Here is a 16072-nt window from a genome sequence, read left to right on the forward strand (position 1 = left end):
CAGTGATCCAGCTGAGATCATGAAATAACGATTTTGTTTTCTCGAGATCTCAAATTAGTTGTGTTGTTTTCTCGAGATCCTGAATTAATTATGTCGTTATCTCGGGATAACAAGGTGAATAAAAAAAGATTATATGAAGGGCCTCTCGTGGCTTCCATATATATACACTCAAACAAAACAGCAATAAAGGAGGAGAGGGGCGACAGCCCAAGGAAAGCTCCCACAGGAGCGCACAGCATTTGCAACATAGGCTACCCAACTCATTACAAGACAAAAAACACTTACAGTGTGTGCAGTCGGCTTCGTGCGCATTGTTCTGCACCTCTCGGAGGAAGGGGTAGGTGCCCTGTAAACCTTTGGAAAAGGTACATTTTCTTTTCGGCATAATTGCTGCGGCATTACTGCTGCTGGCTGCTACACAAAAAACATTTGCGCCAGTTAATGTTTATTTTATTGTTGCATGGCAACACATTCTGTTGTCTGGAATAATGTGGCTAAATAAACCCCCATGCCACAGGGCCAGGGGGCAGTAACCAGGAAAGTTTACGATTCCTGTCAATTCATCAAAATAGTAAATGCAGACATTTCTCCGCTAATGATTCCCACGCTGCTCAGTCGCAAACGTCGCGAGTGGCGAAAACTGGGACATATCCGTGTCCCGACAGACTTTTGTCGGGACTTGGGACACACAACCCCAAATCGGGACTGTCCCGGTAAAACCGGGATGTCTGGTCACCCTAATAATGAACCAAAGCAGATGACTGACAGCAATAAACATGTCTCTGCCAACTGTACTGAACACAGTTGTACACAATTATACACAAAATATACTGTACATATAAAAAGGAAAAGTTTCCTGTAACTTGTTTAAATGATCAATAAAACATCATCTTTTTATCATCTAAGCCTTTATCTTTCTGGCTGCTGAGTCATTAATATCGCAACGTTCTCTTCTGCATTTCCTGGACAGAAAGTTTCTTCCTGAATTCGTCAAGGAAGAGGAGGGAATGTATGAATTAGTGAAGGTCAGAAGTGTGTGTTGTGATGGAGAAAACAAAAGAGATGGATTGTGTTTGTATTCAAACCCTTTAGATGAAGAGAGTTGGACTTCCAGATTTTTCTGAATGATTTTTTTTCACTGGTTTTTTTTTTTTTTTGGACATTTTAGTGGAGTCCACTGAATCAACAGTCATAAAATGTCATGAAATTAATCCTAATCAGTGCAGCAACATGGGTTACATTTCTGCACTGAAAGGAGATGAAATGGTTAATAGAGGAGTGTTCATGACCTCTCTGTGTTTGTGCTCCCCCTCTTCCTAGCTCTCTCTCTCTCACACACAGGACCACGAAGGGACTCGTCATTTCAGAGAAAACGAAACTGATCTCTCTCTCTCTCTTTCAGTGTGAGTTCAGGAAAATGGCCGAGGCCAGTATTTCAGTAGATCAGCTTTCTGTGGACCAGTTCATGTGTCCAGTGTGTCTGGATCTCCTGAAGGATCCGGTGACTATCCTCTGTGGTCACAGTTTCTGTAAGGTGTGTATTAATGGCTGCTGGGATCAGGAGGATCAGAAGGGCGTCTACAGCTGTCCTCAGTGCAGAGACACTTTCACGACAAGGCCTGTTCTACGCAGAAACAACATGCTGGATGAAGTGGTGGAGAAACTGAAGAAGATTGAAGTCCAAACTGCTTCTCCTGCTCACGGTTACGCTGGACCTGGAGATGTGGAGTGTGATTTCTGCACCGGGAGAAAACACAAAGCCGTCAAGTCCTGTCTGATTTGTTTGACTTCATTTTGTGAAATTCATCTGAAACCTCATCTTGACGTTCCTGCTTTGAAAAAACACACATTAATTGAAGCCTCAGCAAAACTCAAAGAGAAGATCTGCTCTGAACATGATGAAGTGCTGAGAATCTACTGTCGTACTGATCAAATATGTCTTTGCTCTTTGTGCATGTTGGAGAAACATAAAGATCATGACGCTGTTTCAGTTGCAGCAGAAAGAGCTGAGAAACAGGTGAGAACTAGAAATCTTTCAAGAATTAAATCATCTTAATTATAGTTTCCCATCTTGAAACAGGTGCTTTAGTCAGTGATATGATTTGAACTTTAATTTCAATGTGTGTCTCAATCAGAAGGATTCTGTAAAAGCTGAATAAAATTGTCTGTGTTCTGGTGAACAGAGTGTTAAATTTATCTTCAGTGATGGTCGTAATCTGGTTAGGGGTGGGTTTCCTGATAAGGTTGCCCTTTAGACCTAAAGAGAGAGTTGAGAGACTCTCTTAAGGAACGAACGTTGTCTATGTGTGTGGTTTTCCTGAACTCACTCTTAAGAAGGAGTCTAAAGAGCAACAGGATGAAGAGCGTCTTTGCAGTTCGCGTCCCCGATATAGGCATTAGTAGCTGCTAAAGGCAATCGTACTGTCATTGCTGAAGGCATTAGTAGTTGCTAAATCCAGTCGATAAGGTCACATGGTGCTCATTTTTAAACAAAATCTAATGAAATATAAAGTGTTTAAAATAAGATAATATATAGTATCATCTGGAAGCATTACATATATAATGTAGTAATTAATTAATGAAACTATTTTATGTTTTTGGCAATTTTTTTATTCCAAGCGTGTTTTTAATGAAATGAACAAACGTTCACATGAAAGAATGAAAAAATAATCAGCTAAATAATGAGGTAAATGTGTTCCCCGTGCTCGCTCATTTCACTGTTACCCCCCGATCATGCAGTCAGGATTATTTCAGCTGTTCTACACAGTGCAGAGTGGGCCATGTTCTCCCTTATAAGTGCACAGAGAGAGAGAGAGGTTTTGATCTGTGTGTAGTGTGTACCGAAGGAGGTTATATATATATATATATATATATATATATATATATATATATATATATATATATATATATAGTCAGCCTTATATAGAAGGAGGTCAATTAAACCTTCTTAGGTACACACTACACACACATCAAAACCTCTCTCTCTCTCTCTCTCTCTCTCTCACACACACACACACACACACACCATTAGAGGTGCAGAAATGTCTCATTTATAACACTAAATTAGTTAATCACTCGCCTAATGGAGCTAAATTTGATTAAAATATAGTGATATAAATGTGACATTCTGATATCCATACGTAATTCCATAACATACTGAAATATATTCATCGTGTTTTGTGTATATTTATTTAATAATTAACAGAGCTGGACAAAGAACCCAACTTCATTACTTAAGTCAAAGTACAGATCCCACTGGGCAAATGTTACTCCGATACAAGTGAAAGTTGGACAGTCAAATTTTTACTTCAGTTAAAGTACTGCAGTATTTGCTTTTAAAAATCCTTAAGTATTAAAAGTACATTTTCTGTCAATGCATTGTTGTATTATAGCCACAACGCTTACAAAACCTAATGCCTCTGAAACACCTGACTGGATTTACTGACTAACTTGTAGAACCTGTAGAATAAACGCCTGGTAGAATGTTACAAAATGAAACACAACTGAACTGAAAAAGACCCATTGTCATTTTCATTTTTTTTATTGTAACCCTCCTCCCCACCGCCACAAAGCAGCATGGTAGTGTTCTGACCCGGCTCTGGCAGTGTGTGCACACATGTATGTGTGTGTTAATCAGGAAGACAGTGGAACAGCTGTAAATGCAGCTTGCTCAGAAAATAAAAAGGACAATCCAACCTGATTAAAACCCAGATCCGCACCTCGAGCTTAATAACGGCCCAACAGCAACTCTGCTTTAAGCAAGACAACAAAAAAAAGGTGCAAGACCATCATCTGACATCAAAACAAAAAATTCCAGCAGTTTGTTAAGTGTATGTATTCATGCACATATGAATCTGCCTGTGGAATCATGTCAGTGAAGCTCCACCTGACATGCTAGCAAACTCTTTTCAAACTCGAAATCATATTGGGCAGCTAATATTACAAGAAAAGAAAGATTTCTACTTTTTTGTTTAATTGGCAAGATTAACACACACACACACACACACACACACACACACCACGGGCGATTGCTCTAAGACAACGAGGGCGGCTCAGCCTCCTCTAAAAATGACGAACATCATGTAGGATGAATTGTGCTAGGCTTATGTTATAGCCGACCTTATAACATTGCAATTTCAGATCCAGAATCATAGAAATATATGTGCTCAACCCAACTACAGTGCGAAATCATTCCGTTATAACTTTCCGCAGTTCGCCTAATGTGTGCATGAGTTTCTCCCCCTCATGACAGCGCGATGCAGCCCAGCCTCAGTGGACTTCTATGGCATTTGGGAGCTATGCGCTTTTCAATCTCAAAATGCAAGACTGTTATTGGCCAAATACTGCGAAAACGCCCGCCCACCGGACAGGGGCGCAGATAGGATTTTTGAACTGGGGGGGACTGAGCTTTCAGCAAATGATTCCATTTTGTGTGTGTGTATATATTTTATATATATATATATATATATATATATATATATATATATATATATATATATATATATATATATGTATATATATATGTATATATATACACACACACAGTACCATTCAAAAGTTTGGGGTCACTTTGAAATGTCCTTATTTTTGAAAGAAAAGCACTGTTCTTTTCAATGAAGATCACTTCAAACTAATCAGAAATCCACTCTATACATTGCTAATGTGGTAAATGACTATTCTAGCTGCAAATGTCTGGTTTTTGGTGCACTATCTCCATAGGTGTATAGAGGCCCATTTCCAGCAACTCTCACTCCAGTGTTCTAATGGTACAATGTGTTTGCTCATTGCCTCAGAAGGCTAATGGATGATTAGAAAACCCTTGTACAATCATGTTAGCACAGCTGAAAACAGTTTAGCTCTTTAGAGAAGCTATAAAACTGACCTTCCTTTGAGCAGATTGAGTTTCTGGAGCATCACATTTGTGGGGTTGATTAAATGCTCAAAATGGCCAGAAAAATGTCTTGACTATATTTTCTATTCATTTTACAACTTATGGTGGTAAATAAAAGTGTGACTTTTCATGGAAAACACAAAATTGTCTGGGTGACCCCAAACTTTTGAATGGTAGTGTGTATACATGTTATTTCACCTCCCTCACTGCCATCACCAGGAACTACCTGCAGGCCAGGACAATGATAACATTTTAACATAGCCTATGGAAATCCAAAGTTTACACATTATCATCACGCACAGAAACTGCAAAACTAGTTTTAAAACCGCTAAGTTCCAACTGTTAAACATAGCGAGAGGCTGGGCTACGTGTGTGTGTGTAAAGTGTAAACCAGTGCATCCTGACTTTCTAACTATGCCTGTGTGTTGCATGAGCAGCAGTCAGTCAACAACTCTTCACAAAGTTTCCTTATGAAACAATATGATCGCTGAAATTATGGCAGGGAACGCCAGATTAAACATTAAAACTGCCTTCTGAGCACTGTATCTACAGGCTACCACCGAAAGAAGGAGGCTACCAGAAAGGCATCTCTACTCCGTACGATTTTACTTTCACTACGACATTACTTTGAACAGACTATCAAAAAATTGCAAGGTGATATGATAAAGTAAGGCACAGTTTACTTGCAGTCGTTTTTTTTTTTGAAAAAACGATGCAATCGTTTTCTGCCTTTTGGCACCCTTCATCATGCCGTGTTGGGGTCCTGAACTAGGAGGAGCTGTCCCCGATATGCCTGTCAAACTTGTTGTAGGTAACCATAGCAACCAAGCTCAAGCTCGCAACCTGTGCAGTCTGCGCAGTTGCAACTATGTATGTACTGCTGTGCACCTCAATAAACCGAATGGTAATTAGTCTTTTGATTTTTCCGTGATGTTTGCCTTATGCAAAGAAAGACAGCATAGATGTTTTTTCCTCCCTATAAGTGGGGGGGACCGAACGAGGTGAATTTAAATCTGGGTGGGACGAATCCCCCTGTCCCCCCCTCTATCTGCGCCCATGCCACCGGACTCCCAGCCTCACAGTGGGAGGGACCTGGCAAAGCTTTCCGCGAGGAGACTGATGATTGGTGAAAGCGGCCAGATATTTTCTTTGATTGACAGCTCGTTTCAACTATAGACAGGCAGCGGTGAATCTCAGTTCAGTCCCATGTGGATTCGCAAGTGCTGTGGTGTATTGTAAGAGATCAGCTTACATTTCAATTTCATTCATTACATACGGTTTCTACCAGCTTTTTTAGTTTGTATATATTTTCATTGTAAATAAAGTGTAAATATAGTGTTGTCAAGTTTGCTATCTTAGTTCCAGAAATGTTGTTTCTTTGAGTGACTGAACATGAACTTGAGGGGGCTAGTCAGCTAGCAAGAAAGCTGCACACGGATGCCAAGCATTGCTGATTTAATTTTGGCGAAGCCATTTGCCAGTCTTCCTTTTGAGGAAAAAATTAAAATTAAAGAGCAGGGTAGACCAACGCCTCAAATTGACTTGGTGGAAAAGGTAGGGAATAATACTCGTTCCTTTCAGCTCTCTTGGTACGAGAAAGTGAATTGGCTAACAGCAAGTGACCCACATCAACAACAGTAAATAGGCTACTTTAGTAATATGTCATGGATGGACCAAAAATATAGAATCTATTTAAAATGTTTATGCTGAGTATATTATATTGGAATATATATTTCTCTGGATATGAATTAAACACAGCTACAATTTGGAAAACATTTTTCAACAAAAACACAGCCGAGAACATTTCACACTACAGACCGGGATTAAAAGTGAAGGGTTATCAAAATTGTCAATAAAACATTTCTCAGTCAAAATAAGTAAAATATAGGGAAAGTGTCATGGAATGAAATGTGTGGCACCCAGCTCTATGTTTGGCTCCCCAAGGTCAGTGCTTGTGCCTATTCCAGAACACACTGCTGTTACTGCTGAGGTTCCTGACAAAGAGCTGCTTTCAATAATGATCAATTTTTAAACAACATGCCACAATTTTAAAATATAAAATGTTAAAATATACCCCCCCCCCCAACACCACCATCATGTATATTGGACAGTAGGCTAATGGGCCAAAAGAACCTGTTATTTCACAGTTTGTGACCCTGCCAACAATCAGCCAGATCAGAGGCAAGAGGATGGGCAAAATTGATGTGTTTTTTCTTTTAAAATCTGGAAATATCGTAACCGACCAGCCTCCCCTGTTTGAAAGACTACCAGCCGCCACTGGTGTGTGCATTCCCCAGAAAAAACGCCTCCTTCCATTATGCCATCAACTGATCGTGTTAAATAATGCTGCGGAGAAATCAGTGATCTTGATTTTATCCAGTCTATGGACGTGACGTGACCCTAGTGATTACTGATAGACTGTCTCAGTGTCACCTGCGGAAAAACCAATCACGTTTTAGAAAAGAAAAGAAAAAAACATCCACTTTCAAAGCTGCTTCATAGTAACGAGTAACTACGACCTTGATAGAAATGTAGTGGAGTAAAAAGTCCAATATTTGTCTTTCAAATGTAGTGAAGTTAAAAGAAAGAAAGCTTTATTTGTCACATGCACACTTCAAGCACAGTGAAATTCATCCTCTGCATTTAACCCATGTGAAGCAGTAAACACATGCGCGCACACACCCAGAGCAGTGGGCAGCCACACAGCACACGGGTACCTCAGCCCAAGGCCGCCCCACGTCAACCTAACTGCATGTCTTTGGACTGTGGGGGAAACCGGAGCACCTGGAGGAAACCCACGCAGACACGGGGAGAACATGCAAACTCCACACAGAAAGGCCCTTGCAGGCCACGGGGCTCGAACCCGGAACCTTCTTGCTGTGTGGCGACCGTGCTAACCACTACACCACCGTGCCACCAGTGAAAAGTCATAAGTTTAAAAAAAATAACACTCAAGTAAAGTACAGATACTCAAAAAGTGTACTTCAGTAGAGAACTCAAGTAAATGTACTTTGTTACTGTCCACCTCTGATAATTAACTCGATGTACTTGCAATGTAGAAGAAAACTAATTGAACACCACCAGCAGATTCAACCCCAGTTTCCCCCGCTGACTGTGAGAGTCCCTCAGAGCCGCATGCGCATTCTGTGGATTCGGCAGCGAGCGAGTCGCTCTTTGTTTTGAACGAGTGCTCCGGGTCTCTCGTAAATTCCGAGCAAACTAAAGGACGACTTGTGCTACGATGTTGTTCGGGAAAACCACGTTAGCTTGATGATGGATCTTAAGAGGTCATTTAAAACTCTCTTGGCCTTAAGAGGCTTTCGGGAAACCCAGCCCAGACCAGTTAGTGAACATTTCTCTCTCTCTCTCTCTCTCTCACACACACACACACACACACACACACACACACACACACATAAACACACACACACAGAGTACATAACCTTCAGAGCGAAACATGAATGTACTTTGAACTGACATTAATATGGAACCAGTTCGCTCGTACTGTATAAAAAACTGAATGTATTTTATTTGTCCTCAGAGTGAGTTAAAGGAGGAGCAGATGAAATCCCAGCAGAGAATCCAGGAGAAGCAGAAGAAGGTGCAGGAGCTGAAACAGGCTGTGAACACTATAAAGGTGAGCAGTGAGCAGAGACAGAGCTGCTCCTAGAAACACACACAACATGGACAACGAGTCATTTACAGTCCCAGTAAGAGAGGGAATGATAGATGAGCTTTAAATCTTGTGTGTGTGTGTGTGTGTGTGTGTGTGTGTGTGTGTGTGTGTGTGTGTGTGTGTGTGTCCTAACAGCTCAGTGCACAGACAGCAGTGGAGGACAGTGAGAGGATCTTTACTGAGCTGATCAGCTCCATGGAGAAAAAGCGCTGGGAGGTGACGGAGCTGATCAGAGATCAGGAGAAGGCTGAACTGAGTCGAGCTGAACGACTCCTGGAGCAACTGGAGCAGGAGATTGCTGATCTTCAGAGGAGAGTCACTGAGCTGGAGCAGCTTTCACACACACACGATCACATCCATTTCCTCCAGGTAACACTCACTGTCTGATCTACAGAGCCAGCTGTTCCTCACACACTCTCTAAAACACCTCTCATTAAGGGAACAATAAATGTCCCTGTCTGACATCACAAGTGGGTTTTGCATTTCATTTGCTTTCTGTAGGTTTTAGCTTCTGGACGTCGCTCTCCTGAATTACCCAGACCATTCTTTCACACATCCAGCATCACTGTCCATCAACATCTCTCATTTGATGGAGTGAGGAATTCTCTCTCAGATCTGAAAAAGAGACTCGAGGAATTCTGTGAGGAGGAATTCAACAAAATCCCTCCACATGGTCAGAGGAGCTGTTCCTGCTGGAGAAACACAGTGATGTGTTATTTCTTAGCGATGCTCCTGCTTTCTTTTCTGCAGACACTTTATTCACCCGACACTTTGAACTAAAACACTGATTTAAAATGAATAAAGTGACTGGATCACTTTAAACTCTTTCCATCTTTTACACAAACTCATGTTTCTGTTTTTCTCTCCACAGCTGCAGCAGTTCAGATCATTTCAGGACCAGAACCACAGAGCAGAGAAGAGTTTCTGAAATGTACATCTAACACACACACACACACACACACACTTCTAGGCCTGTCACGATAACAAATTTTGTTGGACGATAGATTGTCTCAGAAATTATTGTGATAAATGATATTATTGTTGACGTCTTTTCAAGACAATTTCATGCCACTAGTAAAATAATAATGATCATGCAAATACACCCTTTCATAGAACAGTAAACTTTTTAATTAAATCAACTTATTCAATTCAACAGTGGAACGTAAAAAATAAATATAAATAAATAAGCTAAAGAAATAAAACAACAATCAAACAAAACCACTCACAACAAAAACGATAAATAAAATACAATTTATGGCTCTTAAAAATTGCACTGAAGTGAATATTAACTTGGCACAGGGTAATAAAAAGACATTCTTTTCTTCACAGGCAACATTCTGCCAATCCAGTTTCTCAAAGATTAGTACCCCGATCAACAAAAAGTCCAAAGTAACAACGTTTTGCCAGCTATCATTTGGATAAAAGTCACAACAATTAGAACGAGATAACATGTAGGTGTGGGTGCAATCAGTTAATTATTGATATTAAGTGATCAATCTCGTTAAATCAGTCTCATTAAATTTTGAAGGTTAATAATTAAAATGAATCAATCCCATTGAATCGTTTACTTTGACTCCTTTGAATTGAATCATACCATAGAATCACTCTCATTTGAAGTGAATCGTTCAGTGAATCGTTCAATGAATCATTTAGTGAATCATTTAGGGAATTGTTCAATGAATCATTTAGGGAATCGTTCAATGAATCATACCATGAATCCTGGATAAATTACCAAACAGCTAGATTATGGTATATTTCCAAATTATTACAATCACTTACCATATTACATAACTTTTATATGCACCCTTTTTGAATTCTTTGAGAAGATTGGGGACTTCAGATGTTGTTCACACAAATAAACACAGTTTGTTTAATAAATGAATTTATTATACGAAGATAAAATAAATCAATATATACAAGCAGTGAGGTGTGTGTGTGTGTGTGTGTGTGTGTGAAGGACTTGACCATGTGTTTAGCCTCGTGTAGCTAACTACACGTGGTGGAGGCCTAGCTTGTTGGTAGCTAAACAAAAGAATGTTATCTAAACAGAACAAAGGATTAGCTCTGTGTTTAGCCTTGTGTTGCTAGTGTGAGTTTGCTAAAGGCCCTATGGCCTAGCTAAAGTGTGTTTGTTAGGCCTTATGAGGCCTACTGAGCACGTGTTGCTAAAGACAAGGGTATTAGCCGTAGCTAACTAAAAGCTAGCTTGTGGATTTCTAGCTGAGGTGTGGTTTATCAGGCCTGATGGCCTGCTGAGCACATGGTAGGCCTTGATTAGCTTTGTGTTGCTAAGCAGACAAAAGGGAAGCTGTAGCTAACCCACTAGCTCATAACCATACTGAATCCACTGAAATCTTAATGACATCAAGATGTATAATAATGAAATTATAATGTTAGTAAGAATAAAAGAGAGAAGCATGCGCAGCCTATCTATTAAACAATTGAGAGAACACAGAACCAAAATAAATCAACACGCTGCGTGTCTAACAGTGTAACAGATAAACCTGGGTTTAAATTCACACTATTTCAAATAAAGGCAAATTCCTAAGACTATCCTAATTATGCCCAAATGCCAAAATCTTACTTAATCCTGCCTTTAGCAAGATATGAAAAACTATTCGCCGGTGTAGTTTCGGGCCTCGCCGTGGGAGCACGTGAGCCGCTCATGATGGAGGCGCAGAAAACTTTCGGGTCCAGCGGAGCACTTGGGTGGTTCCCGTGGAAAGCAGAGGATTCTTGGTCCGAACCTCAGCGTTCGTGAGGAAAAGTCTCTGATCAGAATCAGATGCACAGCGCTTTTGAGTTAAAAAGGATTCAATCGCTTCTTAACTTTTAACTGCCTGGGCTGCAGTCGTGACGTCACTTCTAATGCAAGTAAACCGGTTGTAACTCAGGTTGAGTTTAAAGATCGCGCGACTCGAGTTTACCTTTGCCAAGGGTAAGAAGCAAAATCGCGCTGAGTGATGGATCTTGCAAGAAAGAAGACGTCTTTTTGGGTGGAGAGCGCCTCTTTATACGTCCAGATTCATCGGAAGCCAGACGTGAGAGACAAGGATGGAGGAGCTTCCGCTTGGATTTATGCGTGCATGGCAGACTAACGTAGGTGATCCCGCCCACGCGTGACGTAGGTCACACGGAAGTTGCCTGGGAATTGTAGTTCTGACACAAGATGGCGGCATGATACCTACATAGGCAAGGGCGTAGGTTTGGTATTAACATTGGTGGGGACAAAAACCCAATGCCAACCCCCAGTGGTGCCAACTTCAGGTCAACATTAGAGGGTCACAATATTTTGCTCCGTTGTGTTCCACCAAAGGAGTCTCCATCATCTCTCCAAAGGCCAGACTTTTAACATTTGAAGTTCAGAACTGTCGTAATTCATGAATAATAATAATAATAATAATAATAATAATAATATGAAATCAATTTGATTAACTGCAAATCTTGCATGTGATGATGAACTCATTCTACCAATTTGCAAATGTGTTTTCCAAGCGAATACCGCACTGACTGTCGGGAGGGTGTATGTTCCTTTCCCTCATAAATGGAAATAAAACCCATCCGGAGCCTTAAACACTGCGTTCCATGAGGCTGGCAGGGGGAGTCGGCTCTCTTCTGTGGGATCTTTAACTAGTTTTAGAATGCTAGTTTAAGCTGATATGTGATTGATCTAACGGTAAAACAGCACGAGGGCTCGAGAACTTTGACAGGTTACAATTTTACTTGGCAACAGGATGTATCTGAATTCTTATTGGTTGTTGTATCTGAATTCTGATTGGTTGTTGTTATATTATTGCCCTTTTGTTGTGTTCTTGAGCCCAGAGTGGGGGGAGGGGGGAGTGACAGGGTTCTACAGAGAAAAGTTTTCACTGCAACCGAAATGCTGTTTTCGTGACCACGCCCCCAGCGCGGATATTCATGTTCACATTGTTCAGTTTGTTTTTCTCTTTTATTTTAGATTTCTGTTATCTGACTCTGGATCCCGACACGGTACATCGTCTCCTCATTCTGTCTGAGAAGAACAGAGCGGTGAGTTACAGGGGGAGAGCGCAGTGTTACTCTGATCATCCAGAGAGATTTGATCACTACAGGCAGGTGTTGTGTAAGGAGAGTGTGTGTGGACGCTGTTACTGGGAGGTGGAGTGGAGCGGTGATGGTGCTGTGCTCATATCAGTCTCATATAAAGACATCAGCAGGAAAGGACTGGGTGATGAGTGTGGGTTTGGACTCAACAATCAGTCCTGGAGTCTGCGGTGTTCTTCTTCTTCTCTCTCTTTCTATCACAACAGCATTAAGACTGATCTCAGAGTTCCATCAGCCTCCAGAATAGGAGTGTATGTGGATCACAGTGCAGGAACTCTGTCCTTCTACAGCGTCTCTGACACGATGAAGCTCCTCCACAGAGTCCACACCACATTCACTCAGACTCTATACGCTGGGTTTAGGCCCTTGTTTTCTGGTTCTACAGTGAGATTGTGTGATCCAGAATAATAGTGTGTAGTGTTTTCTGTAAAATTCCTGCATGTTGCCACGTTGTTGCTCAGTCGTCTGTTTCACTAGAACACAATCCAGCTGCACAAAAACACTCATTTTAATATTTAAATTAAAACAGATGAATAATTTAAAATAATTAAAAAGGAAATGTTAAAAATTAACTGTCAGACAAGAAACTCGTCAAATTTAAAAAGAAAATAATCTCATGACCTTCGCATTATAAAGTTGTGTTTGTTTCATATTAAGCAGCGTCTCATTAAATAACTAATAAACAGTAATAAAGCCAGAACAGAACAACATTTTAAACCTGTTCAGGTCACACTATATAAAAATAAAACATCACTTTTGGAATGAATTTGATTTTTCTGCTTGTGTTCTAAGATGGAAAATCCACATTCACTTTTTCAAATCTGAAGTTGTTTCTAAACCCTGAGATTTGATTGTAAAACATTGAACAATATTTAAACTCCATTAGAACATCCAGTACATGATCGGTTCAGGCTGCCGATGTCGTGTTCATCCCATATTCAGCCTGGATGATGATTGGCCCGCAGATAGAACCTTATAAATCCAGGTTTATCTGTGAGTTTGGGATTTTTATTCAAATATTACAATCAAAGCTTTGCAGAATAAAAGATAAGAGCACAGGAGAATAAAGTTTCCCCCAGTGATGGAGTTTCTGTGCTGAACTCATTTTCAGACAGAAGCAAATTCAACCTTTTCCTGAGAGTTTCAGCAGCTGGATAAATATTGTTAAGTATTTTAAACTGAATTTCTTTCACTGTGGGTGAAATTGGCCGTCTAAGATAACTACAGCGTGTATTTGTTAGCGTTCCTCCATCATCAGTTATTCTTACTTTTATTTTATTTTTTTAAATCAGGGAATAGCTTCCATTTTAAAATATTTCTAATTCCTTTGTTATTAGATTTTCTTTCATCAATTTCTACTTCACCGATTTTCAATTCAGGCAGTTTGACCGACACCTTTGAATATTCAAGGGTATTTTTTATCGTGAACCTTAAGGGAGGTGGAATAGCTCTACAAATTTGATTAAATTCTCTATCGACACATTTTAAATGAAACTTTTCTACAAATGAATTAAATTGCATTAAATGTCCATTTTCATCCATTAGATCAGTAATATCTAAAACATTCCATAAAATGATAAAATATCATACCATTCTTGTTGAAATAAAGTCTTCCTATTAATACTAATGGTTCTATTATTCCACAAGGTTAAGTACACTCACATTTGTGGACATTAAGTAAATAATTTTGGTGAAATTGGGCAGCCTTGTCTGATTCCACATAAAATCTTAAATTGAATAATTGATTGATAATCAATCATATCCAGAATCAGTTGGATGTGGTTTTGAATATATCTTCCCTTCATGAAGGCTGATTGATATTCGTCTACAAGTTTTACAAGTCCACGCTTTAGACGATTAGCAGATACTAAGGCAAGTAATTTATAATCATTGCATATAAGGTTATAGGTCTCCAATTGTCTAGCAACAAGAAGTCTTTTTTGGGTTTTGGTAGCAAGGTTATTAAGCCTGTCTTCATAGTCGGGGATAAACATCCTTTGTGAATGCATTCTAAAAATGCTCTATATAGTATATTTTTTTAACATCCACCCAAAAGTATTTTAAAAATTCAGATGTTAAGCCATCGATTCCTGGTGATTTGCCATTTTTCATTTGTTTTAATGCAATTTCAATTTCTGTTATAGTTCATTCCTCATCAAGTGTATGTTTGTCTTCATCCATTTTTTTGATGTCATCATTAATGGGATAAAATAAGACGTCACATTCTGATTTATTAAATTCAAGTTACAATAAAAGAGACAAATTCCATCCTGTACTCATTTCTGATCTATTATATTATCATTGGTCGTAAGCTTACTCATTTTTTTCTTAGTTTGTCTTTGTTTTTCAAGTCCGAAGAAATACGATGAACTTTTTTCACCCTGTTCGATCCATCCAGCTCTTGGTCGAGTGGAAGCTCCATTTGCCTTTATTGTGTACATTTCGTCTAGTTGAGACTGCAGCGACTGTAATTCTGAAATGTTTTCGAAGGATAGTTGTGTGTTATTTACTAATGTATTAATTTTATCAATCAGATCCTTTTGTTCTTGTCTCCTTATACGGGAAAGTTTTTTACCCATGCCAATTGCTATTTGTTTGACCTTAAACTTAAACCATTCCCATTTACTCCTATCAGACATGTCTAACTCTTCAACCTCCAAAATAAGAGACTTCACCTGATCACAAAATTCACCGTTCTGTAATAAGTCGTGATTAAATGTCCAGATATTCGGAAGGATCTTATGTTGCTTAGACGTGAATAGGTTTAGACTAATCGTACAATGATCTGTGATCGGAGAGGCTGAAATTTCACAATCTAAAATATCATTATACAGCTCACAAGAGATAAGCCAGTAATCTAGTCTCGAACACTGACCGTTTCCTGCAGCATTAAACCATGTATATTGAATACAAGTTGCAGGGATGAGAATTTCCCGCCGATTGGCGGATTTCCGACTTTTTCAGACCAAAATGATCGTTTTTGAGATCGATGTAAATCCGTTGAGAATTTTTTTTTTTTTTTTGGGGGGGGGTATGATTAACGATCTGTGGTCACCTTATAATGCAGACATCCCAAATCTCCCGGAAGTTCCGGGAGTCTCCTGCATATTGATAGAAGCGAGCAAGAGCGTGCGCGCGCAACATTAAGGTCTGCATCACGCATCTTAGAATGTGCGCGCGCGAGGGGGTGCGCGAGGGAGCCTGTGTGCAGTGTTGCCAGATACTGCTGACGTTTTCCAGCCCAAAATATGTTCAAAACCCGCCAAAATGCACTTAAAACCACCCAATCTGGCAACACTGCCTGTGTGCCTGTTCATGTAGAGCATGCCAGACAAAGAGCATCGTGATTGGGTTACTCAGCAAAATAAGCCAATCAGCTTTCAGTGTGGGCGGGCTTTTATCTCTTTTCTCGAGGACCGGAG

General features: G+C 39.8%; 2 protein-coding genes across 2 annotated transcripts in view; one reads left to right on the forward strand and one right to left on the reverse strand.

The window, feature by feature from the left end:
• Nucleotides 1-16072, reverse strand: part of LOC132879309 (tripartite motif-containing protein 16-like) — a 279045-nt gene that overhangs the window by 130373 nt on the left and 132600 nt on the right. The window lies entirely within an intron of this gene.
• On the forward strand, nt 11998-13086 carry LOC132878537 (stonustoxin subunit beta-like). The gene has a single exon (XM_060913674.1). The coding sequence runs from the start codon at nt 12486-12488 to the stop codon at nt 13056-13058; it is 573 nt and encodes a 190-aa protein (XP_060769657.1). The 5' UTR covers nt 11998-12485; the 3' UTR covers nt 13059-13086.

The sequence above is a fragment of the Neoarius graeffei genome, chromosome 2 (genome assembly GCF_027579695.1).
Source record: "Neoarius graeffei isolate fNeoGra1 chromosome 2, fNeoGra1.pri, whole genome shotgun sequence".
NCBI lineage: Eukaryota > Metazoa > Chordata > Actinopteri > Siluriformes > Ariidae > Neoarius > Neoarius graeffei.

What these genes read in the sequence shown, in the direction of transcription:
- LOC132878537 (XM_060913674.1), top strand. Translation starts at nt 12,486, where the DNA reads ATGTTCACATTGTTCAGTTTGTTTTTCTCTTTTATTTTAGATTTCTGT.